Below are 27,912 nucleotides of genomic sequence, written 5' to 3'. Positions count from 1 at the left end.
TAGATTCATAAAAAACCCCATTACATTTGAATTGAGATTTACAAGAGACATATTTTACTGTTGTTACACAAAAAGTGTGCAATACACTACTTTTGATCTCTTTATTAAATTGTGTACATTACAATTACAATTAATCGCAGAGATTATTACAATTAACTGCAGAGAATCAATTGTAATTGTTATTATATATACTTATATAAATACATATAATATGTAGCCCTTTTTCACTAACTGGAAACGGTAAAACCAGGAACATCCGGCGCAACAAATTAACATTAAACGACGTCCCTTCAATTTTCTGCAAATGTACATTTAGAAATATTAGAGCATGAAAACATTTCCATCAAAGCCTGGTGTTGCTCATACTGTACATATTGTCATAGATATTCCAGTATTTCAATATACATGGAAATCAGCTTTTCAAGAGATTCACAGCGCAATTACACTTAAACATACTTTATTCTAAAAACTGCTTGTTACACAGTATTCTGAGTCTGTTGTATTAAATTGCCAGTAGCATGTTAACATCTGGTGAAAATGTCCCAAACTCACAATGTGGCGATCAAAGAAAAGGGCGGCGGATGTGTATGTTTACAAACTTCAACTTTTCCATTTTGTCTGTGCACGTGCACTCAGTTGAATCTTACAAGACACCAGGAGAGGAAAAGAAACGAGAGGAACCCGGGGGACAGGGAGACGGTCCAGGAAAAGAGGAGGGTGTCGGGCAGGCGGGGACGCTAGCAGAGCGATGCCTGGGATTGGTTTGGACCACCCATCTGGACTGGCTGAGCGCCTGGGCTGGCTGGACTGGATGCACGGATGAGTGAATGGAGGGATAAAGGCCGACAGAAGTCCCGTGTAATGATTCAGACGGACGGAACAATGTGGTGGAAACATTAAAACGTGTCAATGGAGAACACACGTGCTGTGACCAGAAACTACACGCGATTACACTTCACCCCGTACATGGCGTTGCCGTTGCGTCTTGTGTTTTTCAGTCACAGAACACAAAAATATTTGATAAGTGTGACCCTTATATTATATGTAATTTCATAACTTTTAATTAATTAGATAATTCACTGAATATATTTAATAACAAGTGAATTAACTCATGTAAAAAAAAAAAATGTGACCCATTTTTTACAATGGCCTCACACCTGTAACGCCAAATCAGGCCAAAGACCTCAAATATGGCGGGGAACTTCCTCCCCCGTACTAGAGGCCCCCTTGTTCGGGCCACACCACTCTTCAATTTAACCTAAACTAAACATACGTCATCATCTGTGACTGTCCTCAAACCAAGTAGAGTATTCAAAACTGGCCTGGCTGTTGTTCCCGCAAACAACAGGTGTCTTCAGCATTGCGTCTTTCCGTGACACAAAGACAGACTCACAAGGTGAAAACCATACTAGCCAGAGTGTCTCGCCCATTTACCAACGCAGTAGCAAACTCGAGACAGTCTCACAGTGGACAGACAGCAAGAAGTTAGATTGATGTTTATTTGCTGATTAGATCTGTCTAAACAGCAGCTAATAGTTTTGGGACATTTTTTTTTCAGCCCAACGTTCCCAAATGTGGTTTGGCTCTCTCTGCGTTCAACTACACGACTGATTTACACAGCGTACTGTAAATGAAATTAGCTAATCAAATAAAGTCTCGGGCTTAAATTGTGTTTTCTGTGTGACCTGAGAAGTACATCACAGGGGACACTGGTCTCACTTGTTCTTCCTCACCCTTCAACAAGCACGTCTATACATAGGTAACGCACTGTTAAAGGAAGGCATATTTTAAGCTGTAGGCATGGCATGTCCTTAAAGGGTGCAAAGGAAACATCCTGCACTCAGCTGACAGCTCATAGCCACATAGTGGCCGAGCATCTGTGTTTTTGTCAGCATGAATTAGCAAGCGAGGGTTCAAGCAAAGAGTAAAGTAGAAAAAGTTCATTAAAAATGAGTTTTATAATGAAAAAAATGAAATGAGTTAAAATCCTAGGTTCGGAAAAGATGATCAAATTGCTGGATTCATGGAGCTATAACCTGAGAGACGCTTAGAGACCTTTTCTGGGGGGATATGCAGCAAGGAGTATGCTATTCATTTGCTCAACAGAAACACATTGAGACACTGTTGTATATTGACGTTGCATGTGACAGTTATTTCCTTTATTATATAATAAAGAAGAAATGTCTCTCTTTTGGGTAGATATGCCGCAGGTTTTTCCCTTGACCCCGTCTGATGAGGCACGGACATCTCAACCGCTAATCGGATTAGACAGAAGATCTTTTCTAAATGTTTCACGTTCAGTTCTTAACCTAACTCCATCTTAACAACACAAACGTGTGTACACACACACACACACACACACACGCGCCGTCTCCCCTGCAGCTCACCCCTTGACCTTCCTCATGTGCCAATCGTCACAGACATCAGAGATCAGGCCATTAGACTGTCTCCATACTCGACACTGAGAACAAAAACACAGGCCAATTCTGGGTACAACATATCATAATCCCCCAAGGTGGGGCCATGGGGGGGTTTCAAGGCCACCAAGATAGCTATTCACAGCATCCAGACACATGGAGGGACCTCCGGGAAAGACATTGTGAAGTGTTGGTATGAGACTTGGTATGACACGCCTGGGAAGAATGGTGATTAGCAACCAAAGGGGGGTTGACTATAGTCTAGGTTTTTGGTCATTGGTCTTTAACGAACGCTTTCTTCACGCTATTATGGTAGTTAGTAGGACAATATGTTTTGGTATAGAAACAGGTTTGCTCTTGTTGCACACTATGAAGATACACAAACAATTCTCTGCTTATTTATTTATTGAAATTACAATCGTAGACTGTAATATAAAAGGGGACGTACTCGTCATCACCAAGGGTTGTGAACTGCTGTTGTGAAGCCTTGAGATACGAAAATTTCTCTGCAGTTATCTTGTATTTTTTGCAAACAATGAACGGAAGTTACTGTGTTTGGAGTATGGAGGATTGACGCACTTGGTGAAGGTTCTGGAAAGCGAAAAAGATGTGGCTCTGGAAGCAAACCCTTTCTCTAGCGTCAAAGTAACTTTGATTGTTCACCCTTATTGCTGGTCTGTAAGGCATTACTCAGTCATACATTATTGGATAGAAGATTATTACATCACAGTTATTAAGTCTGCTGCGTTGCTGTGATTTCATTTTTGGTGCATCTTTAGATCGTACCTGCAGAATTGAACTTTGAGACAGGCCTGGTTCTACAAAGTTGACAGCATGCAACGCACCCTTAATTTAGAATTTAACAATTTGAAATTTGCCAACGAAATGTACTAAAAGTGATTTACTTCACTTCCTAATTAACTTGCGTAACGCTGCCCACTATCTACCCCAATCACCCGGCTGCTATTCTGGTGTGCTTCCTCTACTCAAGAAAAGACGTTACATGATCCGGCCAGTCTTTACATCTGACACCCCAATGTAACTGGGACTAATATTTAATACTTTATATGCATAATTTACTATATATACTACTATATATTGCATCATACTATAAGACACAACTAGAAAGTATGAGCTGAGACACAGATCTGGTATCCGGATGAACGTCTTCATCTAAATTGTTCCCTTTTTAAATGGTAGAATCAGTCAGGGCTGATGTTTTGTTTTACCTCGACTGACCTCATCAGTTGGGAAATGTAGATCATACTGCACATTCTTCTCGTCAAGAATGCGTCTGGGGCGGATATTTGATTGGTTTGCATGTATTCTTGAACTTTGATGGTCATAAGTCTGTATGTTTATAAAAACGTGTAGTGGTCCTGATTTTGTAGACATTAGTTGCACTTGGACAATACTTCCTTATTCCTTCATCAATCAGCATCTATGCATACAAAGAAAAAATCTAAGAAAGATACGTTTCTTTACATCTCACAAAGGTGGAATAGGAAGTGATTGGGTTTTGAGTGGATAAGATCAAGCAGTAAACTGGTCACTGACGTGTTAAAAGTTTATTGTTCTCAGTGCATTAAGAGACAGTGCTTGTTAGTAATTATCTTAACAGCATGGGCCTCATGAACCCCCCCCCCCCCTTTAAACACCAACTCTCATCCATCCCCATAACTTTAAATGTATGCCTTCCACCCACAAGTCACAAACAGCACCAGAAGGAGTTTGCTTCTTTATACATTGGTCCACACCTGATGGCACCTGAAGACTAACCAGAGCCCTTCACCCAACCGTTCAACCCTGGGCATCACAGGGGCCCCCGCATACTACACAGCCTTTATACGCTTAATGCAATGGATGGAGCAGGTGTCTGCCAAAATTCCATTCCTATTTAAACCTCGGAGCCCATACCAGCAACATAATCCTATTAGGCCTAATTGACTGAAGTCGACAGTCTTTTTCAGTTAAACTAAGTTCACGCACTAATAGGATTCAAAAGGGGGCTTGGAAAAGGGTACAATGTGTGGTAGAGAGTAGTAGCGTTGTTGTGTGGTTGGGGAAGTGGACAGTGTGGATCGGGCAGCGAGAAGGCAGGTACTGTGTGTGTGTGTGTGTGTGTGTGTGTGTGTGTGTGTGTGTGTGTGTGTGTGTGTGTGTGTGTTGGGACCAGTGAAGGCTTCCCACTGGGTTTGGGGATCTGTGCTTAAGGAAGAGGGAGGATGTGGCCTGGAGGTCTCCCAGGAGGCTAGATAAGCTCAGAGGGGGGGGACCAAGAACTACATAATTGGTGTACGGGAGCCCCTGGCGTGTTTGTGTGTGTGACTGTATGCGTATGTTTGTGATACTCGTACGAGAATATCCAGTGTGTGTCCTCGGATACAGCAAATAAATCAAATAAAGGATTTGGTGTCAAAGCATTTGTGAAATTGATCCAATGGTTTTGGTTGAGTCCAAATAGAGGGACACACTCGATGTCACAGCCTATGAAGCAATTTCTCACCATATGATCTAACGTAATACGACTTCAGGCTGAAAGTAGGAAACAACAAAGCACATAAAGGTCACATAAAGTTTACCCTGCACCTATTTCCATTGTACATCCATCTACATTTAGAAATAGTTATGCAGCCCACTTTCATTACAAACTAAGAACGGCCTGCTAAAAGTGGCTCGGACGGTGAAAAATCCAGAGGCTGACACTTTTTCAGGCCATGTAGTTTTTATAAATCATATCAAAATGATGATGAAAAGTGTACAAAATGTGTGGTTTTATGATCAATTATGTGCTGGACTATTCTTAAGCTAACCAGCTGCTGGCTTTTTTTTTATATTTAGCATTTAGACGTAGCTCTACACAAGAACATGGATAAACACATCATATTGTCTTCCAACAGGGACACACACGCTTGATTAAGGGGGTCAGAGTGGGACACGGTGTTGAGCCGGTGGCGTCAGTGACACAGACACGGCCGGAGGACGTAACCTTTGAGGGCTTCCCATAGCCAGAGGCGCTACATAGGAGTCCCTTTGAAGAATTACATCCAAAAGGACTTAGGAGACAAAAGGTTAACACAGGCTTTCAGTGTTGTGATGGAAGAGACAGCTGACATCTAACAGGAAGTGAAGATGTCATCTTGAGATTAGAGTCATTTAGAGTGAGTTTGAAGTTGGATAATTGTTTCATTGTCGCATAATGTTGATTTCTCACATAATTCAGAGATTTCTCTACAGTAGGCTGTAAGGTTGGTAAATTACAACCCGTTGACATGAATGTATTTGGTATTTTCACTCTTTGGGTGGAGGGTACCGTTTGACTAATCAGGACCATAGAATGTGGGATCCAGTGCAGATCTACATACATATCAGGTAGAGGTCTAGCAAAATAGATATCACAATTCAAATATTAATTATTATCAATCTTCATGGGTGCACATTCATCACTAAAATTTCAGAAATGAATTAAGATATGTCAAAACTATTTGATTTCCTATAGCTCGCTTAGAATTTTACATTAACTGACAGGTAAAAAAAAATGTTTGCACACAGCTGATTAGCAGCCAATGTTTTTGTATTAGACAAAAGAAGACTTTAATAGATTTTTTAAACTTTTAAGTTAGTCATTTTTTCCTCAATCATGAAAGGATTAGCAATGATAATTTGATTCCAATCAAGAAAATAACCCCAAAATGAAATATTGATTTTGACTATAAAAACCACTAAAATCAGACTTTTTTGAAATCTATTTTCCAATTTTTAACATTTTCCCATTATTTTTGAAAGCCGTGTGCTCAAAGACCTTCTAAAAACAACATTTGTGATTCAATTCATTGTAGCCGTGATTTAGAATAAATGAATTATAAGCTGCCTGGGAAATAATCAAACCGGTATACTGTATGCCATCTTTCCCCCTAACCATGTTAAAGAAGGACTGCTTTCAAATACCTTTCCTAATGTGATTACATCTGATTTCACTCGTGAAATAGCTTGCCTCAGTTTCCATGCATCTTTGTGGAAACCTGGAGTAAATGTCTAAATGTGTTTTCTCCTGACTGCGCAACTAGTTAACGGTGCACATCTGCATATTAAAGATTAGTGCAACGTATTTCTGAAAACTGGAGAAACACTTATGCAAACCCCTCTAGTGGATCTTCCTCCTAATTTAAGTAATGCGTTTCCAATTGTCCGTTAAAAGTGTCTCAGTGAAAAATCCGATGCTTTTCAGCATTTATGGGAACTTTGCATGAACCTGAAGAAGACCTGAACCTTCCCGAGTCCACCACGTGCACCTTTAGATCCTCGCTAAAACACCATGCACTTGTTTAGGAGCATGTGTGTGTGTGTGTGTGTGTGTGTGCGACAGTCCAGCGGAATGAGACTGAACTATGAAGAGTCAAAAAGGGGGAGGCCGGTTGGGAGTGGAGGGGTTAGGGGGTGACGGAGGGGGGGTGCACACATCTTAGTGCAATGATAGAACAGAGACAGGGAGGGTAAAATTTTTGGAATAATAATAATTGGCGTAATTCAAGGTGACTGGGCACAGTCGGGGAGGGGAGGGGGGGGGGGGGGGGGGGGGCGGTGTCAGTGTTGGGCGAATCTTTTTGCCATCCTCAAAGAGAGACTGGTCTGCACAATTAGCCACACAAACTCTGACCCGGCTCAGAATAATTAATGAATAACAGAGGGGAATAAAGACAAAAAGGCGCAGAGTGGTCTGGTTGAGTGGCGAGCGAGGGTAATACATCAAAGAATGCCGTTAATTGGCCCTGTAGCTTTCATTCTTTGCCCTATTTCTTTCAATTCATTGACTCAAAATAATGGGTTCAGGTTCATTATAAACAGGTCGTTAGCCCTGGGAGTGCCAAAATTCAACAGGAGAGTCAGGGGCGTGTGTGATTGTGTGTGTGTGTGTGTGTGTCTTTTCGTTGCCAGTGCACGTGTACGTGTGTGTGTCTGTGCGTGTATATGTGTGTGTGTGTGTGTGATGGCTTAGCTTTCGCCTGACCCCCCTCTCCCCCCCAAAAAGTCCTGACGACATCAATCCCTCGAAGGGAAAAGTAGTAAAGTTGTGTTCAGAGGAGAGCGACAGGTCGCATTTGCTTCCATATTTTTTTCTTGTCGTGTAAGAACACACAGGTGCCGTTTTCCTCCCGTGCGTTTGTTTAACGGCACGGGTGTCGTCACGATGCTGGAATATAGCTGGTACGGACAGGTAAGTGAAGCCGGCACACCCACGCCCGCCATGACGCTTTCTGATGTCTGCTTATTTACCCGAGTGACGAGGCCTCGAGGCGGTTTCAGTCGAGTAAGACCTGATGGAGACAACTACAACAAGCAACGTCTATTCATTTGTCGAGCATTGCTGACTGGGTTTCAACTGCCTCAAAATAAGGAGCAACCTTGTTTCCGACTGACAACTGTGTTAGTCGTGAAATTGAAATAAACACAGACGAAAATGGCATTGGACTCACTTAAAATAATTTGACACTGAAATTAGAGATGGCATCTCCAGACCACAGTACTGCACGACAAATGTTATGGCAATAAATGGTTATTAAAAACATAGCAGAGACACAGAACACTTAACACGATGAAACGAAGTAGGAGCAAATGATTTACTTTCTGCATGGGTGCAGACTCTTAACCGGTAATGTTGTATTACAATAACAGAAATAGTTTTTGCTACTGTCAGATAGAAAACCTCCTCTCTCCAAATTGAAATTGAATTTTCTTATTTTGTGAGTAAAAAAACAAATGGATTATCTGGGTAATGCATTTTCACACAGCTGAAGACATTAACGTCTTTCTTCGCTTCTGAAAGGTTTCTGGACAAACCTTGATTGTGACAGCGATGATTTGTGGGATTTCTTTAATTCATATAAAACACATCTATTAGACCCCCAAAAAATCAGGCAAACAAGGCCAGCTTTTCAAATCATACATTTGAGCATGTTCAGGGAACACCAACTTAAATTGACTGTCAATGTAGATAGTTTCAAATGTTGGTTTTAATTGACTTTTATGAAGCATGAAGTGTAAGATTCAGCAATTTTTCTTCAACAGCACAACCTATTCTATTCTATTCTGCTAGAGTATCCATTTTCCCCGCCGGTATAACGTTCTCTCCTTTGCGTTGCCATTGACCTGTTTCCCCCTGGTGATTCCACGTAGTGGGACTAGATGTCGTAATGCTCCGTCTGTATTCAGCCCCCCCGTCACTTTTCTCCACATCAGACTGTCTGTTTGGTTTCTTACTTCTTTTTTTTTTTCAAGCTAACAACCGCAGTTTGGGGGCAAACCCCCCCCAAGTCATGTGAAACTACTCCCACTCACGCACAGAACAAGACACACCATGAAAGAGCGAGGGGCAGAACGGATGGTTAACTCAATTACACTAACTTTTTCGGCACGTGATTTTGTCAGAAATACTTCTTGTTACACACAAAACATTTTGTGTCTATCCTCTCGGCCAACCACAGTACATTCTCAGTCCTAGTCTTTTTTTTTGTCTTTTTTATTCTCATTTGAAAGTGTTCCCAAACCTGGGTGAGCCATGTCAAGCAATTAATACCCTGGAATAGGCCTTTTAAGTGAGTCTTTTGGTCTCCGTGGCCTCCCATTGTGATGAAACGATTGGTGTCGCCTCACGTTAGCCTCGCAAAGGTACCTTCTTTGCCTGCACATCAGTTCATTAACATAACCATAGATGGAAAAAAGGAGAGAGAGAGAGAGAGAGAGAGAGAGAGAGAGAGAGAGAGAGAGAGAGAGAGAGAGAGAGAGAGACGTATCCAGAGTCAGAGAAAAAAAAAAGTGGTGAAGTAAATCAAGGTGAAATACTTTGGTGGGACTTGCTTGATGTCGAAATGCACTCATGACCTCTGGATAGTTCGGTGATTAACACACACACACACACACACACACACACACACACACACACACACACACACACACACACACACACACACACACACACACACGTATGTCTGAGAGAATCGCCTGCTGCAATGTTAAGTGTAGACAGCTTGATTGTAAAGGGCTGAAACATGCAGAACCATCAGCATGTTCCTTTCTTCTCTAATAGATTTTCATTGCAGACTGGGAACACTTGTATTTGCACAGTTAGTGCAGCTTAAATACACTGAGATGACAGTGATCAGACTGTTTTATGGTCATTCTTGGTTCACTGATGAGATCTTTCATTGGAAAAGCTTCATGGAAGCTGTGGGGGGGAATAGTAAAGCAACATTAGTTTTGGTTAATTCTTGCATTCTCAACACATAAGTAGGATAAATGATGACGCATGCTTGAACTGCTGGGAGCAGAAGAGAGCAAGCAGCGTTAAGTCCAAAACATTTGTGCTAGATACATAGAAAAAAAAAACTTTTCTGACTTGAAGTGAAGCTTTTTCTGAACGTCATTGCATATTGAAAGATTATGTATTTTTCCAATGAAGAAGAAAAATGCGTAGAAAAAAACGATTACCATCGTAGTTGTACGCCTCTGCCATGCAGCATTTAGAGCCAAGGCTGTCCAAAGGTCACCGTGAACTTGACCTTTGGACTCCAAAATCTAAAAGAATATAATCTAAATTGTATGTCACCGTCCATAGTTGCAGCTGGCCCTCTGGGATACAAAATCAATAAATAAAAAAACGTATTACTTATTATTTCAAAGCATTTTTTGGGGGGCTGATAAAATGTCCCGGAACGCTGGATCATCCATGTACAATATTCTGGGTTGGCACCCTGTTTCAGTAAGGTTTCAATAAGGGCTGCTAGTTGACTTGAAAATGTATCAATGGGAAGCTGATAAAGTGCTTCAATCTTGGTTAAAGGTTTGAACCAAACATGCAGGCCCAACTCCAGGTGCAGGTCATTCAAGTCTCACGTGTGAAACAAGTTAAGCGCTGCAGCTGATTAGTTTTGGTGAAAAAGAAGCGGCTGGCTTGTGCATCGGAGGAGGCACGAGCTCCTCTGCACGGGAGGACTTGGCAGTCCCAGACATCCTACACACTTGTGGGATGAACTGGTAGCGACTAACTTGGGGAAAATAAATTGAACTCAGGCACAGCTAATTACGCAATTTATTTCAGACCATCAATTGGGGCGATGAGACAGAGGGACTGGCGACGTAGCGTGATTCAATTAATGAAACAGAGAAATCCTCAAACAGAAATTTATACCATTAGCCAATTATTAACATAAAAAGGATAAACATAAAACGATCTTCAGAGATCATTTCAACATGTCTTTAGTAAAAAAACTACAAGCTGCACTTTCTATTTGAAAACAACAAACAGTGTAGGATACATAATCACAATATATCCTGAGAGATTCCAGCTAACTGTGATGTAACTTCCTGATCTGGGTGCTCGACTGAACCTTTCACTCACCCTCACTCAATCTTCCTCTAATGCGTGGCTGTGAAGAGGAGCAGGGGCGCTCCTCCCTTCGTCACAGCGGCTTACTCCCTCAAACGGCAGAGGCACAAACAAACAAGCTCTTTGTCTTTGGCACTTTGGCAGCATGTATGACTAGTTCTGGTAAGGTCAAAGTTGATTTAATTTAATGATTAGTTCATATTAAACAGCTATTGCATTACTTAATTTCCCACAATCAAGTTAACGGCGGAGGAGAAATCAATACATCTCTTCCAAAGGTCTTTTGAACAGGGACTTGCAAGTTTAAGTCACAAATGCACTTTGTGTTGGTTCGGGGAGCAGCGTCCTCTTTTTTCATGTCGGGCTTCAAAAGGTCAGGGAAGCTGCATTGAAATATTTAAAGTTTAAACTACATTATTAGAAAAATTAAAAAAAAACATCTATTTATCTTTGACATTTGCAAAAAGACCAGCAAATAATACGGAAATGTAAACATTAAGTTTCCAGGCTCTAGTAGCTACATCATGTAATGAAGTAATCGGCATGTATATTATCTGTGATTGTGGAGTAGGTCAATTAAATTGAGATGGTTTTCAGGATCAGAAACATTTATTAAGTTATTAAAGTGTAATGCTTGAAGAGAACATATTGTGGTTGATGTAAAGCACAGAAACTAGTTAGCAAGCAAGCAGGTATTAATTAAAGTGACCTTAAGCCCTAACTTAAAGTGTTGGGATATTTTGTTATGGTATTTAGCTTAAGGTGATTTTCAAATAGTTTATTGAAAGTAATGAGTAAATGGTAGAAACTGCTAAAAGTAAAGGATGAATAAAATGAGAAATTAAGTTTTACAACTTTTTCCGAATTTCTCTGGAGAACTATTGACCTGAGCTCATAATGGATGGTCACTAAAACAAGAGTAAATTCCCCTAATACGTGATTTGAGCAACTTGAGAGTGACGTGTCACCATTGCGTCATACAGTGTAGCGTTATGCATAGAAATAAATACATTTTGTGCAGTGAACAGTAAAAGTGACTTCAGATAGAGCTCCAGTAATTCTACATGTGTGTTGTAATGTGAAGCAAACAAATCGTAAGAATAGAAAATACAAATAGTAAACTGTATTTGTAAAGCACCTTTTACACAAGTTTCATTAGTTTCATTTGGTGTCAAACGCAACAAAAAAAGGGCCAGAAAGAGTGATGGAGGTGGAAAGTTCCCTTGTGCTAACCTTAAATCTCAGACTAACACGTGCACACGAGATTACAGATTTGTTGAGTCAGTTTGCGGCTCATACTCGCGTGAGACGGAAACGTCCAGCAAAAGTAAGACAACAAACATGCCTTTTGTCCACCACACAAACCCTGTGTGGTTTGTGTCATGACCTGGCTCCTGGGCCACGACAAAAATAGAGAAACGCAGGGTGGTAGACGGCACGTGTAATTCATTATCAACCTAATAAAGCTCCCGTAAACCAAAAGGACAGACTCCAAAAACAACAACCAGCCAAGGGCCCGAGCGGAAACCAGGAGACTTGGCCAGGTGCTCCTAGTTGCGCTGATGAGCTCCTCCTACCATGGACCTGCAAGACAGGACAAAGGGACAAGACACACACATACAACACACACACACACACGCGCGCATGGCAAGCCCTCAAAACCAAACCCCTTCACACCCCCCCCTTCCATAAAAACCGGGTTCCAACCCCAGAACCTAATCCTGGGACTTGTTTCCCACCTCTTCCCCGGGGAGCACTTGCTCAAACAGAGCATAAGGCCAGAGATGATTACATTTTCTGCTTAGGTCTTATAATACATCATATCTTGCATTATTTATTTTTCCACAATCACGTTAAGGGAGCTGTGATGGGGAGAAATCAATACATCTCAACTTCCTGCCTTTTATTGAGCGTCCTTGGGGATTCATTGTCTGCCATGTAGAATATTACTATGGAGCTGTGCTACGGGGACACGGGGCAATACATTGGTGCGAGATGTGAGAGATTTCAAGATTTCTTCATTGTTGTTTTACTGAAACCCCGCGTGACCCCCATTATGTTGTAGAGGAATGATGACAAGAGTTTTATTACGGAGACAGAGTTTTTGACTGCTCCTATTCTAAAAAACAAAACTAGAAGACATCCGGTACATCGAGTGTACTGACATTTGACTGACTTATATCATCCAATCCGAACCCCCTCTAAATGACTGCAAAGCAGAAAATGAGTCTAAACACTGGCTCTGCTCCTCTTTGTCTTACTTGTCTTTTGAGTTTGGTGGTGACTAACAAGATTAGAAATTTCAACTTTTTCTTACCTATTTTTACTTTGTAATCTCTAAATCCCCCCCACTGTGGTATTTCCCTTGTGTTTCAGGGACACACACGCACACAAATATGACCGGTTTTATTATCTTAGATGCTGTTACATCTCCTCTTTTTAAAGTAACCATTGATTTACTATTGTCGGGTTAGCTGGGAAATTAAATAAAAAAATAATCAAAATCAGCAAATTCTTTTGAATGATCGAGCGGCATTAGCTTCTTTGGAGAGTGGAACATGGACGTCTTTCTCAGTGCAGTGGGCATTTTTTCTTTAGGCTGTTGCCCATGCTTGAAAGGCCTTTACTTTGGCGAGCCGGGACTGTCTCGCAATCAATCATGTGCATAATTTTAATAAGACTTCATCTTCGTAGTTATAGTCGGAGCCCACCAGGGGCTCCTTTTCACTGTCTGCCAGAGTGAGAGATTAAAGTTGTCTACAGTACAGCTTTCTGACATCATTCGGAGAGGCAACGCTGAGCACCGGCCTCTTCTGTTCACGCTCAATGGACAGTGAGGGTCAGGGATGAGGTGCCCCTTTCAGGAACACACCCACCACATATCGGTTTACCCACAATCCTCTACACTGTGTATTGCACACAGCTTAGTGGATGAGACTTGGACCTGCCTTTGACCGATATGGGGACCATTACCCTTTGTTTGTTTAGAAGTATATATGTCGTTTTAGCACCATAAAACACATTTCGGCGATGGGATGATTTAATTCAAGCAGAAGAAATTACGTGAAACTTTAGGATTTTAGGCAATATTGTTGGCCCAAGATAGGACTGTAGTGTTTGATAAAGCATGCAATAATTAGGTGACAAAATTGATTGATCCTGATGAACGAATGGACAGACTTTGTGTAAATGTTGTGCCATTGTGTGCCCCAAACAGCGTGTATCAAACGTATCGATTTGTTCAGAAGATAGCTGCAGCTGATATCCGTTTCTAATTCGAGTTTATTGTTATTTTACTACTTGTAAAGAAAAGTGACATATGATGGTTTATCAGCTTTCCGACTGATATCTCTTTGAACTGAGTGCATTTATGTTGCGTCGAAAATGATCTTTTTAAAAAATATATTTCACCAAATTCTGTTGAACTATTGTTGAATTATTCAACAAAAAACTAAGCTAATACCAGTGACGTTATTAGAAATTGCTTAAAAGTGCAGTCTGAGTAATGCAACATGTTCAGATGTTATCATCTGATGTTAACTTTATTAGCTTGGTGTTTGCTAACAAGCATTTAGCCTGGCATGTCAAGGTATTTGAGTTATTTGAGGCCTGGAAATGCTCATAGGTAGCAACCGGATAACAAGAATACGACTGAAATAAAAGAATATAAGTGATCGGGACTCTAATTGATGAGGTATGATCATACTTCTAGAAACTGTATGCAGAATACTATGTGTGAGTGAACCAGAGAGGTTGGAGTACTGACACACACAAGCACGCACACTAGTTTAGGGGCCATGCAAAAGGACATCCAAGGACCTTGGTTAGTGTTTTTTGTGTGAGTGTCCTTGAGGGACCGTGTGCATGCATGCACTCATGTAGAAGCTCTACGATCTCTCAGGTTCTGCCGAGAACAGGCCCCCTTTCACTGCACACACAAAAAATAATGTACTCCGACTGATTTAGTATTAAAATTATATTATTCCATTTTGACTAATTGGATCTGTTTTGTGGTGCCGCAGAGCACAGGCTGCACCGTATCCCCCTCATCCGGTTTCCTCCCTCTCTTACTCGGCTCTCTGTTCACTTGAGAACGTCTGGAACGTTGTGTAATATCAATCAATCAAACTTTATTTCAGACTCCGGATGAGAAAAGACAACAAATCACTTTAAAAAAATAAGAAAAAGAAACAGTGAAGAAACAGTACAGTGCTAATATTGTATTATATTACATATATTATTTGACCTTTTTAAGTTTTCTTTAAACAAAACCTTGGCACTCAAGCAAGTTTTAGAAGCAACGACACATTTTCATCCAGCCCTTATCAAATTTGTAGAGATAAGAGCATTTCTTAGGACTAAAGAATAAACCTGCTCTGTTTTGGAAAATGGTTTAAAGCTAAATCCATCAGATCATTTTATTACAATGATAATCCCACCAGGTATTTAGCTAATGTTCCTTCTTTACTCTGAGAATGCATTTTGATACATTTTCACACCAATGTCAAGGCAGACCATTTTCATGAATGTACTATTTGATAAATGTACAAGTACACACAAAACTCTCTCTCTCTCACACACACAGACACACAGTTTCACATGTATCCAGTTAAAATAGCTGTAATATTTAATTCATATGATAATCATTAAAAGTGCAGTGGTGCCGTGTCCATTACGCATTCCTTTTCTAGCAGGATAAAACAGTCCTCAGATGTGGTAGCTGCACTTTGAAGTGTTGTCTCAGAAGCAGGCCGACTCTTACAGGAAGTCCCTGATGTTTAAAACATGCCATGCGGGGGGACTAACAAAGGTGAGCACTTGTGGCTTGCCCCGAGATGAGACGAAAATGGCCAGGTAGGAATTTGGCTGCATGTGATAGAATGCGGTGCGGACATCAAATAAACAAAAAGCAGAAAAATATACACGTGGGTAATGCTAAAATTGTAAGGATAGAAAACACAGGGGTGTCCATTCAGATACATGGACACACACACACACACACACACACACACACACACACACTCATGCATGTGTCAAATTGACCCTCAAATAGCAGCAAAATGATACCGGGACACAGGAAGCTAAAATACAAACTGAGGAAATCACTTCCATAGACCAGGTACAGGTGTGATAGATTTGCAATGACCCCGTTTTGTTTTGCTGTGTCCAGGGATTCTCTGTGAGGCATTCTGGGAAGCCCTGCATTGCCCTTTGTAATGGTCTGACAGTGACTTGGTCGCTGATAACAACCGTGTGCGAGTGCACATTTGCGTGTTTTGGTATATTTGCAGACAAGCGCAGATTTCCTCAGCTGAATCTGTGCAGTCTGATGGTTAAAAAGTCGTCCAAGGGAAGTCGGTGTCAATAAGATAACCTGGGAGAATGTGCTGAGCTGGGCTGGATGTTCTGCAGGAAGGAAAGTGCGGTGATCCACAAGCAGGAACTCACATTTTGTCCACTCATTACACCCCTACACATGCACACTCCAAACCCCCTAACTGCCGTCCGTATTTCTGCCTCTGTCAGGCCTTTTTCCCCCGGACCAAAAGCACAACACACACACACTCAGGAAGTGGCCCGTGTGGCTCCCAAATAAGCTGATGTGTCATGCGTTCCTTTCCGATATTTCTGCAAAAGCTCAGGAAAGAGGCTGCGGTACATCTCTCCTTCTCCTTCCTCTTCTCCCCTTGTGTGAATGAGGCGCCGCTAAAGCTGCGACAGCTCACGTTCTTCTGCAAGAACCTGCCGTTTAGACGCTGCAACTCTGGGAGCCATGAGTCGCTGTTGCGTGGTCAAAGTGACCACCTTGACAGAGATCCAACTTCTACAGGTAAGGCGGATCGACTGAACCACAGACCGGTCAAATCGGGACCAGGTCAGGTATACAATGTGTTTGTGTGACTGTGTGCACAGTTGTTGGTGTTTGCGCGCGAGACAAATACATTGTCCGTGCTTTATAAAGAGACGAAGGACACTTAACAATAAATGAATAGCCATGGTGGAATGCACATTTGGTGATCGGTTTCTAGTCCCAGTCTTATCTTCCTTCACATTTCACAATCTGGGGTGTGCGGTTGGAGCTATTTGGTGGTTCGCAGGCTCAGCAAAAAATACGGTGAGCACGTCTGTGGAGGCTTTTTGTACTAGTTAGGTCTTATATCTGATTCAAGGTGGGGAAAGGATAGCTGAGCATCAGCACTCTCTCAGTATGTCAGTATGTTGTAAGAATACAACGACAGAAATGAATCCAAACAACCTATACTAGGTTTTGTCCATAATTTGTACAGATTGTTAATGTCACCATCACCCAGTGTTTCATAAGTCGGCTTTTTTTTCTGAAGTGAAAGGAGAACTTGGGCAAGACTGAAACTGAGTTAAGCAAGAGCTTTTCATTCGGAGGAGACACCTGTGAGTGTTTCTGTTGCGATGGCAGTGTGAGTGCAGCTCGTTCAGTGGGACTGACGAAAAAACACCTTTTAAGAGAGGTAAATCACACCACTATACAGATAGAGGCTGATGAAATCATGATCGTCCGTGTGTGTGTGCGTGTTTGTAAGAAATGTAGACTTTTCGTTTTCCAATAGGTGATTTGGAATGTACAGCTTGTCCTTTAAAATAGGATTGATAGTTTGTATTTTAGGGATATTGTTGTCATTATATATTTGACATAGTTGCAGTCTGGCTACACCATCTTCATTTTAGAGGTTTGAATGTTCTAATCTAAAGCATCTGATCTCATCAACACGGTGAAGTTTATAACTTTTAAAAGGAGATAGAAACTGAAAACTCAAACCGAACGAATATCATTGTGTTATTCCAACATTCAACGACAAAATGAATATTCAAATGCATTTAGTAACAACTGCTCTGATATTAGTGAATCGTATTCCTGTACACTGTATAAGAGATAGCATGTTAGTGATAACTGTTCAAATTTGTGCAAACGGAAAGCGAAGCTGTGACTCTTCTCCACCAGTAACGTCAAACACTACCGCGATTGTTGTGGCAGGTGCACGTAGCCACGTTGAGAGTGAGAAAAAAAAAATCAAGTGTCTTAAACCTCAGAATAGTCACTACAATCCCAAACCTGAACCTTGATTGATTAGATTCGTATCTCATTCCTGTCCCATGTGTATGGTCGGCATTGATAACTCTCCCCATGTCCCCTTCACACATACACAGGCATGCCATTGTCGAGGTTGGCCTCAGCGACTGAAGCACCATTACCTCACAAATCTAATCAGATCCCCATAAGTGGATAACAAGTGTGTCTCCGGCATTTACAGTAGTGAGAAAGCTGAAGTGAAACCAGGACAAACCGCTGTCACACAAAGCAGATGTGGTGTGCAGCGGACCTGGCATCCCTCCTGCTCTCCGTAGTGGAAAAGAAATGTTGATTGGCTAACAACTGGTATCTTGTTGGGCCTGGAGGAGTCAGATAAGAGCTCTCAGTCAGTACTGACAAGTTGAGTATTGTGACGAGCCCGTTCTTAGTTAGGTGGACGAGGGGTGAATAAGGCTAGCTGACGGGGGGAATTTATTGCTGAGTTTCAATGCAGAAGTTGGCATTGCTGAAGGCCCCTGCGATTAAGCAGTGCTGACATATAACCCAGAAAAACACATAGCAGGTCGCTTGATGGCAAGCAACCCATTCCGCCATTTCCAGAAAGTTCGGAGCTTTTGCGACTGAAAAACGCTGCTCTTTAAAATGTGAAAACAAGATACAACAAAAAATCCAGCTGTTCGAATGGATTCAGTCTGTGTTTTGTTGTAGTAGCCCTTTGAAGCAGCTAATGGTAGCTTAAGTCATTTCATAATTTCCTTTCTGAATGACTTACTACCTGTATGACACTTCTGTACATGTGATACTTAGTAGTAGTAGTAGTACAGGCATGATCAAAGCTAAAGAACACTAATATGGGAGCAGAGATAATGCAATGTTCTTCTTCAATATCATATGACCTTAAGGTCATCTTCCAGTCTATTTCAGTAAATCTGATAAAGTAAAACCCAAGCATTGTTGCTCCTCTGCATTTAGCAAAATAGCAGCCGTGTAATCATGAAGTTAATTCACATCCACAGTCATACTTAGACCAGAATATATATATATATATATATATATATATATATATATATATATATATATATATATATGTAAACAAACAAAAGAAACAACGAAATATCAAAGTTAAAGATGCATACAAAATGTAAACTGCATGTTTGCTCTGTAATTGGCCCTCAAATACAATAATAAATACCTCAAAATAGCTTCATTAGAGTTATTGTTTGGGGAAATTGCTAATACGTGACTGAATAAAAAGGCTTGGTTAAAAATGGCTTTAGAGTTATTTAAAAAGGGAACAAGGGTCAATTGTGCTGCCACAACCCCTGGAGCAGGCCATAGAGGACGATGTAAGCTGATCACTGATTGGTCAGTCTGACAGCAAAGGGCGGTCCAGATGATTTAGGGACGGACGCTACAGGCAGATATCCTGCAGTCATCAAACCCCAGGTGATCTGACAGTTCAGTGTTTGAAGTGATTATCCTGCTATGCAATATAAAGGCTTACCCCCAGCTTTGTGGCTAATTAGTTCACTTAGGGCGCTTTATAAGACTTTAGTAGGGGACAGGGCAGAACAGACACTTGCCGAGGAGTCCGTAGCTCAACAGGATTGCAGCAGCAGCAGATTTTGGATCCTTAAAGTTGACTCGCTGCTTCACAAAAACAAACCAATCCGAAGACTACTGCTTTTCTGAGAATGCCACACTTAACTGGCTGCAGTTACTACACAATGCGGGATGCGACAAGAGCTTCAAATGTAAGGACAACAACATTTTGAATATTACTTGGTGAAAAAATGTTGTTGAACAGTTAAGCTTGTTTTCCAATGTAACACATTTGTAAGGCTTTTATTGCAGGTTTGGCAGTTTTGACCACTGGCTTCAAGTATATGTATACACTGCTGATTAATATCATTTATTGTTGGATTCTCGGGCAAATATTTTAAAATCCACCACATTTTTCAGTCAAAATCTGACAGTAAATGCAAAGTAAAGAGTGTTTGGTCTGTTAATTTTCTCTGCATCAGTGACTAATAATGGAAAATACTGGAAAATGGTACAAACAATTCCCGTGTGCTGGATTAAAAGCCGGCAGCTGCTGTGACCGCATCTCTTCTGCATGCGTTCTTAGTCAGCGCTGTCTCAGTGGCGTGAGAAACCATCATCGGACCGTCTGATTTTGTACTCAACTCAACTAACTAAACTCGTTTATTTTTCCTGGTACAGGTACAGAACCACCTGGAGAACTCCAAGTTCCACCTCCACCAGACCCAGAATCAGCAGGTCAAGCAGTACCTGACCCTTGGCTCCAAACTGGCCTCGTCGGCCGGGCAGGGACACGCCGTTCTGCACCCGCACGCCTCCGGCCAGCCGCTGGGCACCGTGCCGATCATGAGGAACGGACACATGCCTCCCGTCAGCGACGGCAGTAACCCCAACAGCCCCGTCACCCTGCTCAGCATGGCCAGTCACGACAGCGAGGTGAGTGGACTTACGGAAGAAAGAAGCCGCGAATCAGGATGTTGCTGAATAAATGAAACCGAAAATTGAGGAAACGCAGAATGTACCCAGGAGAAACTGGAAGAGGGAAATTGCGTGAAACGAACTGGAAAGTATGGTGCACATACCGCACCAGACATTGGCGTCATTTTTGTAGATTTCGCAACTTTCTTGACATGTTTTCCTGTAAAATCTCCATCTTTGCCTCAAAGGAAATGTATTGTTTTGCTATAATGAGATTTGTAAGAATTTAGCCCGTCTTTGTCCTGCCATTTAGAGGGATAAGGTGATGTTTCACTCTTTGTTTGGACACAGTCAACCTGTACAATTTCAATGTGGATTGGGTTTTGAGATCGTAGCTCTATCTAATCATCTCACCAAAGTCAAGCCATTATTGATCTCCTTCTCCCTCTGATGTGCCCATCAATAACTTCAGACATGCAGTCTCTGATGAGAGAACCGTCTCAAAGGAGGAAACTAGGTTGATAACAGGTTCATGTTTTTTCCTTTCCTTTGGAGAACTTGTTTGTTATTGAATTAGTCTCTTCACCCTCCCTCCCTTTTCCTTATGTCTATTTTTGAGTGTTGAGATTTGGACAGTACAGATCTTCTGGCACAAACATCACCCGTCTTTCTATGAGTACACTGAAATGACCGTTTTCTTTTAGTTCCCAATGGATGAGGTCATTGATGACCTGATTAGTCTTGAATCCGGTTTCAATGACGGAGGCTTGGATTGCATGGAGCCTAACCTCATGATGCAAAACAATGTAAGTATGATTTAGACTAACAGCTACATAGTAACACTGGTGTCAGAATGTACTACGGATAATGTGTGTAACAGTTTTAAGGTGTACTGTGTTCATTTCTGCACAGTCCCTAATTTGTTAACCTGCTCACATGTGTGCAGGACCAATAGCTCCGGCCTCTTAAATTCAACACTGACTTGAAAGTGAGATTACGTCATTTCCACCGAAATATTTAGGAGCATGCTTGACCTGCGTGGGAAGAAAGGGACCTGTCTTAGTTTGGGATCAGCTTAAGTCTGGAGATGAGTGAAAGTTCATCGAGGCTTAGCAACATTTCTCACATTACTCAAGAAGATCAACAACACAGATTAGGTTTAAAAAGGAGGATGTTTTGTCAACGCAGGTAGACACCTAAAAGAACCTAAACCTAATCTAAAAGAAGCTGAATCAACGGTCACTGTCTAATAATGCTTCAACATGAGGAAGACAACCAACAAGAAGTGGCACCACAGACAAGTACTATCAGAGATTCATGGCCAGGGAGGAATTCAAAAACTCCGGACAAAAATGTAGGACAAGGGTTGCATTTGGCCAGAGAACGTAGCAACACCTGAAGCAAATACAGGGACAGTTTGTGTGATGGGAGCGCTGCCAATCTGGCCTAACTCCTTAAATACAGAGAGGACAGAGACTCTCACAGAATCTCACACACACACACACACACACACACACTGATAAAGTGACGCGCAGCGAAACACAACAGACACTGTGATACAAAAAGGAATGAGAAGGGGGAGGACAAGATGAGGCGTGGAGGGGTTGAAATGAGGAGTGAGGAGAAGATTTTGTTGGGGAGAGTTACTGAGCCATTGGATTGGGCTAATGCATACACTCCCCGTGGGCTTGTTCGGAAATTATACCAGGTTTAAAGGGATCGCTTCATCCTAATTAGTCACACGGTACGATGCGTCACGTCGCTACGCAGCGTCAACGCATCCCGGAAGACGGACGGGAGAAGGACTCAAGTGATTACAAGAGGAGGGGAATTGTTGCAATCTTTCATTCAAGTACTTCTGTACCTTCCTCCTCCATCTTGGTGAGATAATAGGAGAAGAAAAAAAGCCAACTAAAAGGACTGACGATATCTGATATGTCCGCAGTTTCCTCTGTTTTGTTTCTTCTTTTCACTCTCCATTCCCTCCCTTCGCCTGAGTCGACATGCACCCTTATCACGTTCACCGCTCTGGCCCCTTACATTTGACACGCATCCCGCCGTGGACAAAATGGTCTGCACGCAACGGGGAACGCATGGTGGCCTCCGCAGCGTTTTCCCATCAATACACAAATGCAAATTAGTCACACGCGTGTGACAGCGCGCAGTATCTCGACATCTCCCCAGTCCGTGAAAACACGTCATTATCACACAACCGCTGCACGCTTTCCCAGACTAGAGACCGGAGAGCCGAAAACAACTTTGTCCTTGTTCAAGCAGTTGACCTAGCTAGCCTTTTTTTTTTTAAATATCTAATGGGATGCTATACTTAACACAGAGCACATCTCTGTGGTAGAAGCACTTTCAAGTGGAGGGGTTTAGAAAATGTCGGGGGGGGGTGGCAGATCAAGGGACAACTTAAGGAACAAACCAAACCTCAGATGGCCGCAAGCTTGGGTTGGAGGTTAGTCTTTGATGGAGGAGAGAGGGGGGTACGGGGGGGGGGTGACCCTTCATTGACCTGGCTTCACCAAGGTTAAGTTTTTGTTTTTGTTTTTTTCACTGCAATGACGCTGAACGACAGGGCAACCTGACGCCGGCAGCGCCTCACGGACGCAGTACAGCGCGTTCCCGCTGAGGCCGCATGCGGATGCTGCAACTCCCCTGCTGGGAGCCCCCGAAAAGCCGGAGGCCCGGGGGCCCCCGACAACCTCCCCCCCGCGAGCGCTCTGATCGTTACACTGGCCTCTTGTCGTGTTTGTCAATGACAGACAAAGGCACACAGCGGTGAAACACAACTGTTTGTGTTGTGGCTGTTGTTAAAGTGAATGCAAATTCTTTTGTAAATTCTCTTCCCCGGTGACTGACAATTTGTCTTTCTCCCCTCCTCTCCTCTCTCTCTCTCTCCCTCCCAGGTTTCCCTCAGTGGCAGCATGCTGGATGTCTATGGGGGTGAGCCAGGTATGTAGCCCTTATTGGTGTAATAAGCTCACACGGATATGAACTATAGCATTGATCAAACAACGAACCCCTCAATGAACAACCATTTTTCACGGTGGCTGTAGAATTTAGCTAAAAAAAGGAATGCATTGTTTTTAGATTCAAACTCTAGATGGGTGCTAAAAAGAACTCGAGTCCAATTAAGTGTCAGTCAAAATAAAGACAAATGTCCGGGCCGATTTGTGAGCAGTGATTGAAAGCTACCCCGCGTGTCACTGGCTCTGTTAATAACCTGTAGAAACGTGTAGACTTTTTTTTGTCACGTTGCAAAAACACAAAAAAAGAACAAAGGACCCTTTAAGACATTTCTTATTAATGTCATGCATCAAGGAAACATGCTTAATTGATTTAGGAAATAGAAAGGACGCCCAAAGAGCCCCTTCAGCCTCAACAGGCAAATGAGTAAATTGCTACTCGTTTCATTTGTGTGTGGGCCGAGAAGACAATGGGCTGTTCCACGGAGTTTAAATTGTCTTGATTGAATCAACAGAGACAAATTGAGAAATCCAATCTCAGGTCCCCAATTACGTAATTTGGAAGAATGTGGAGTACGAATATGGATGCTGTGGCATTTTTGTCCTCCAGGACAGATTAGTGAATTTGTTAAACTGTCTTGATTATGGTGGTTTAAAAGTGATCCCCACAATGGGCTTCACACATGGCAGAGGGGATAAATTGGGCTCTTTCAGAGTGTGCGTGTATGCGTGACTTTGTGTGTGTGTGTAGGGTGATCTGGCTTGTGTCTGTTGGTGTGCACAGAAACTCCAAATTCAGGCTGACCCCGGCACTGAACTCTGAACACTGAACTCCCTCAAAACAACTGATTGTGCGTCTGCTGACTGGACCTTTTGTAGCGCTTGCCGTTGGTTGTCTTTCGCTTTCTAAATTAGTGTGCGTTGCTAATCGATTTTGCTTTTGTCCCTCTGTGACCAACTATTTTTCCGCAGTGCACGACACAAGAGTGATGGCCAAAGAGAGGCAGAAAAAAGACAACCACAATCTCAGTAAGTGTCTCTCGCTCGCTCACAGTTCACCCTCCAAAAATGCCTTTATGGCAGCCGAAGGCAGCCGTAATCATTTTTTTTGGTTCTGCTTCCTTAGTTGAAAGAAGGCGAAGATACAACATCAACTACAGGATTAAAGAACTGGGGACGCTCATACCCAAGTCGAACGACCCGTAAGTTGCTAGATATGAATGTATTTATGGAGAAAAAAAATAAAAATACCCCTGCTTCTCTTTACTTTACGTCACTGAAACAACTGCAGGACTTAGTCTGCCGGGAGAGCGTATTAAATTCTAAGCACAAAGACACTAAACGTTGTTCATTGAATTCAAATGAGTACTCAAGCAGTCATATTTCAAGGGTGCACTTGAACTTCCATTGTAGTCCACGCTCCGAGAGCTGTACATCATCTCGCTGGGTCCCAGCAGTTCGGCTCAAAGCATGAATGATGAGGAAAGGGTCAAATGCAAAGAAGCAGGCCACACCATTTGAATCAAAGTTTGAAGCGCAATTGGAACACAGCGATGGAGTGTGGAGGTGAATTGAAAATCCACCGGCCATCTTTTGCAATTGAACTTTGCCTCAAATTTAAATGGAAGGTTCGTCGTTGTCACTGTGCCATTAACGCGAGATAAAAGAGATTATTAGCGCTGATCAGACCAACGTCTCGCCCGTGTGGAGATGGACAATTTTAATGCAGGTTCCCTTAACTTCTTAGCGAAAGCAATAATATCTGCAGAAGAATGACTTGCACTCTAGCACCTCATGTCCGATGCTCCATTTTCTCCTCCGTCTCCCTACTTAGCTCATTTTCCCCTCACCTATTTTTACTCGAGGATTAATTTTACTGAACAAGGAGGTACGAGAATGGACTTTCCGCATAGCTACTTAACTATTCTATTAAAATTCCCATTCAGTGTCCCCATGTAATGTCCAAGGATGAATAATTGCACCATGTAAATCTCCATTTCGTATTCATTTCATAAAAGGGGAAAAAACCTCAGAGTTAAAACTTTCCCCCGTTTTTTTCCCCCCATTATTATTACAGGAGGATATTCTGCCGACATCAGGGGGTTCTGTGTAAAAGGTTATGTTTTACATTCCTCCCTTTCTGCAGGGACATGCGCTGGAACAAAGGCACCATCCTGAAGGCCTCGGTGGAGTACATAAGGTGGCTGCAGAAGGAGCAGCAGCATGCGCGGGAGCTGGAGAGCCGTCAGAAAAAGCTGGAGCAAGCAAACAGGAGACTTCTGCTGAGGATCCAGGTAAAAAAATCCCTCCGGCGATAACAACACGGATTGAGTCCAACAAAATCACGATTGTAGCACTGAATATTATATATACTGTATATATATCGTAAATGTTTAGTTACGCCCAAGATCCTCTTGGCTCACACAGTCGACCGCATCTGGCTCAATCGGCCTTCGCACTAATTTCCAATTACAACGTTTTCAACCCCACAACCTAAACTAATTTCCATCTCCGAAGACTAAACCCCTCCTCTTAACTCCTGGCGTTTCCATGGGGTCCTTCCACTGCTCTCCATCTCACGTAGGTCAGTGTGCATTTCCTCATGAATAAAAAAACAATGCACTCAGCTGGTTCGGCCAGAAAGCCGCAGGTTAAAAAAAAACAGATTACGAGAACTAATGAAAGAGATGCGTAGGAGAGGGAAGGATGCGGTTTACCTGAATTTACGTCATTGACAGGAAGGATCCCAAAATCTGTAATCGTCTTCAGAGATGACAAAAGTATACATGAACAATAAAACATAACCAACAACCATTCGTGACGTCACTGAACGGTTTTGATGATATGCGGTGATTAAAGTGTACGTGGGAGACGAGTGCAGCCAACACCCAAAAAATCCAGAAGGCCGGCTCACCGCGACCTCGGTTTGTAGACGAGATGAGGAGTGGTGTCTCTGCTCGTAATCGAGCACGTTGCAATCTTTCGGTATTCACACATGAGTATGAGAACTGGACGAGTGAGGGGATATTTAACTCGTGATTCCTTTGCCAGGAGCTCGAGATCCAGGCACGAGCACACGGCCTCCCGAACATGGCGTCAGCCTTGGGGGCCGCAGAACCGACCTCGCAGCTCCTCAAACAACCGCAGCAGCTCCAGTCGTCTCCCCAGGCCCAGCAAACCCAGCAAGCCCAGCAAGCCCAGCAAACCCAGCAAGCCCAGCAGCCGCCGCTCTACCAGGAGGACCCCAACGGCGACTACCTTCAGAGGATCGCCGGCGTGCCGCCGTCCCTCCCCGGGCCCCACGATCACATGCCCGGCGCCGACGGCTGCACCACCTTCTCCGACCCGCTGTCCCACTTCACAGACTTCTTCAGCGCCACCCTCAAGGAGGAGCACCGGCTGGACGAGATCCTGATGGACGACCCGCTCTCGCCGTTTGGCGCCGACCCGCTGCTCTCGGCCGGCTCGCCCGAGGCCGCGTCCAAGGACAGCAGCCGCCGGAGCAGCTTCAGCTCGGACGAGGGCGACGACCTATAAGGGCCACCTTGTTGCCTTCTCGTGACATCACCGTTGGGCGCGAGTCTCTGCAAGACTGACTGGCGGCTCCGGACGCACAATGACGAACGCTCGCAGCGTCGCGTGTCATTTAAGCGACGAGCTAACTGACCCGGCAGCGCCTCTCAAAGTGCCAACTGTAAATAAAGTGCGTGGTTCCTGCTGATCGGGTGTGATGTTCGAGCTGGATTGGTCCCAAAGCTTCAAAGCTCAGCGGGACTAGAAGCGGCTCAAGGACCTCCTGCTCCTCCACCTGCTACTTTTTTACTTTTTTTTCTTCTTTTTTTTACCTCACAACAGACAATGAACTTGTTTCTCTGCCTCCCGGACAGAACTGAAACAGACACACAAGAAAAAGGGAGACATTTATAAGCCTTTTTAGTACGTGATATAAATGACTGTCCGTTGTTTTTGGTTAACACTGTGGTAGCTGTACACTGTAATACGTGCAAAATAATCACAGAAATGCAGCCAGAATTCTCCATGAATGAAATGAAAATACTACTTTCAAAGGACTGTAAACAGTGATGTGCCTTACTCCAATTTCAAGTTTCAACATGGGATCAACACGGACGTCCTCGCTGCAATGCCTAACATGTCTTGTCTGCGTCCTTCAAGTGTTTTGTCATATAATTGCTTTTGTATTTATATACGTTTTAATCCATTATTTTGTGAAAAATATATATATATTATTATCCAACATGTTACTTTTTTATTCTTCGTATAGGGGTGGGAAACAATATAATAAACCCCTTTTTGGTAAATGGTATTTTGGCGTATTGTTTCAATCTCACAGACAAGATGTCTGCAGTTGTACAACCGAAATAAAAAATACAGAAAAGAATGGAACCAAAATACAAGTACACACACATGTACATGTCTCACACTCTGCTCTATTGTTAAGTGTACAGGGAGTGCAACACATTAGGGGCATGATGATACAAGGTTTTTGCACAGACAATCGTTAAGTAAGAAACAAAGGCTCTGAGTCAAGTGTGTCTTTTCTCCGTTTATTTCCTTGCAAGGGAAAAAGGGTCACAACAGCTATGTGGTCAATAG

General features: G+C 42.7%; 1 protein-coding gene across 5 annotated transcripts in view; it reads left to right on the top strand.

Moving 5' to 3' along the window:
- tfec (transcription factor EC) overlaps nt 1-27,708 on the top strand; it is a 34,793-nt gene extending 7,085 nt beyond the window's left edge. Inside the window, exons 1-8 of one of the 5 annotated variants that reach the window (XM_078101799.1) lie at nt 7,457-7,632; nt 20,090-20,344; nt 21,031-21,132; nt 23,239-23,284; nt 24,271-24,327; nt 24,425-24,500; nt 25,445-25,592; nt 26,350-27,708. In XM_078101799.1, the coding sequence (XP_077957925.1) occupies nt 7,606-7,632; nt 20,090-20,344; nt 21,031-21,132; nt 23,239-23,284; nt 24,271-24,327; nt 24,425-24,500; nt 25,445-25,592; nt 26,350-26,835 (1,197 nt within the window). In that variant the 5' untranslated portion in view covers nt 7,457-7,605 and the 3' untranslated portion in view covers nt 26,836-27,708. Of the gene's footprint in view, nt 1-7,456; nt 7,633-16,300; nt 16,631-17,186; nt 17,286-19,296; nt 19,621-20,089; nt 20,345-21,030; nt 21,133-23,238; nt 23,285-24,270; nt 24,328-24,424; nt 24,501-25,444; nt 25,593-26,349 lie in introns of those variants that run through there. The other 4 variants (XM_040175059.2, XM_040175060.2, XM_040175057.2 and 1 more) reach the window with 4 other exon arrangements.
- The last annotated feature ends 204 nt before the right edge of the window (nt 27,709-27,912 follow it).

Source organism: Gasterosteus aculeatus, chromosome 4 (genome assembly GCF_964276395.1).
Source record: "Gasterosteus aculeatus chromosome 4, fGasAcu3.hap1.1, whole genome shotgun sequence".
NCBI lineage: Eukaryota > Metazoa > Chordata > Actinopteri > Perciformes > Gasterosteidae > Gasterosteus > Gasterosteus aculeatus.
This window is presented reverse-complemented; position numbering and strand designations above follow the sequence as displayed.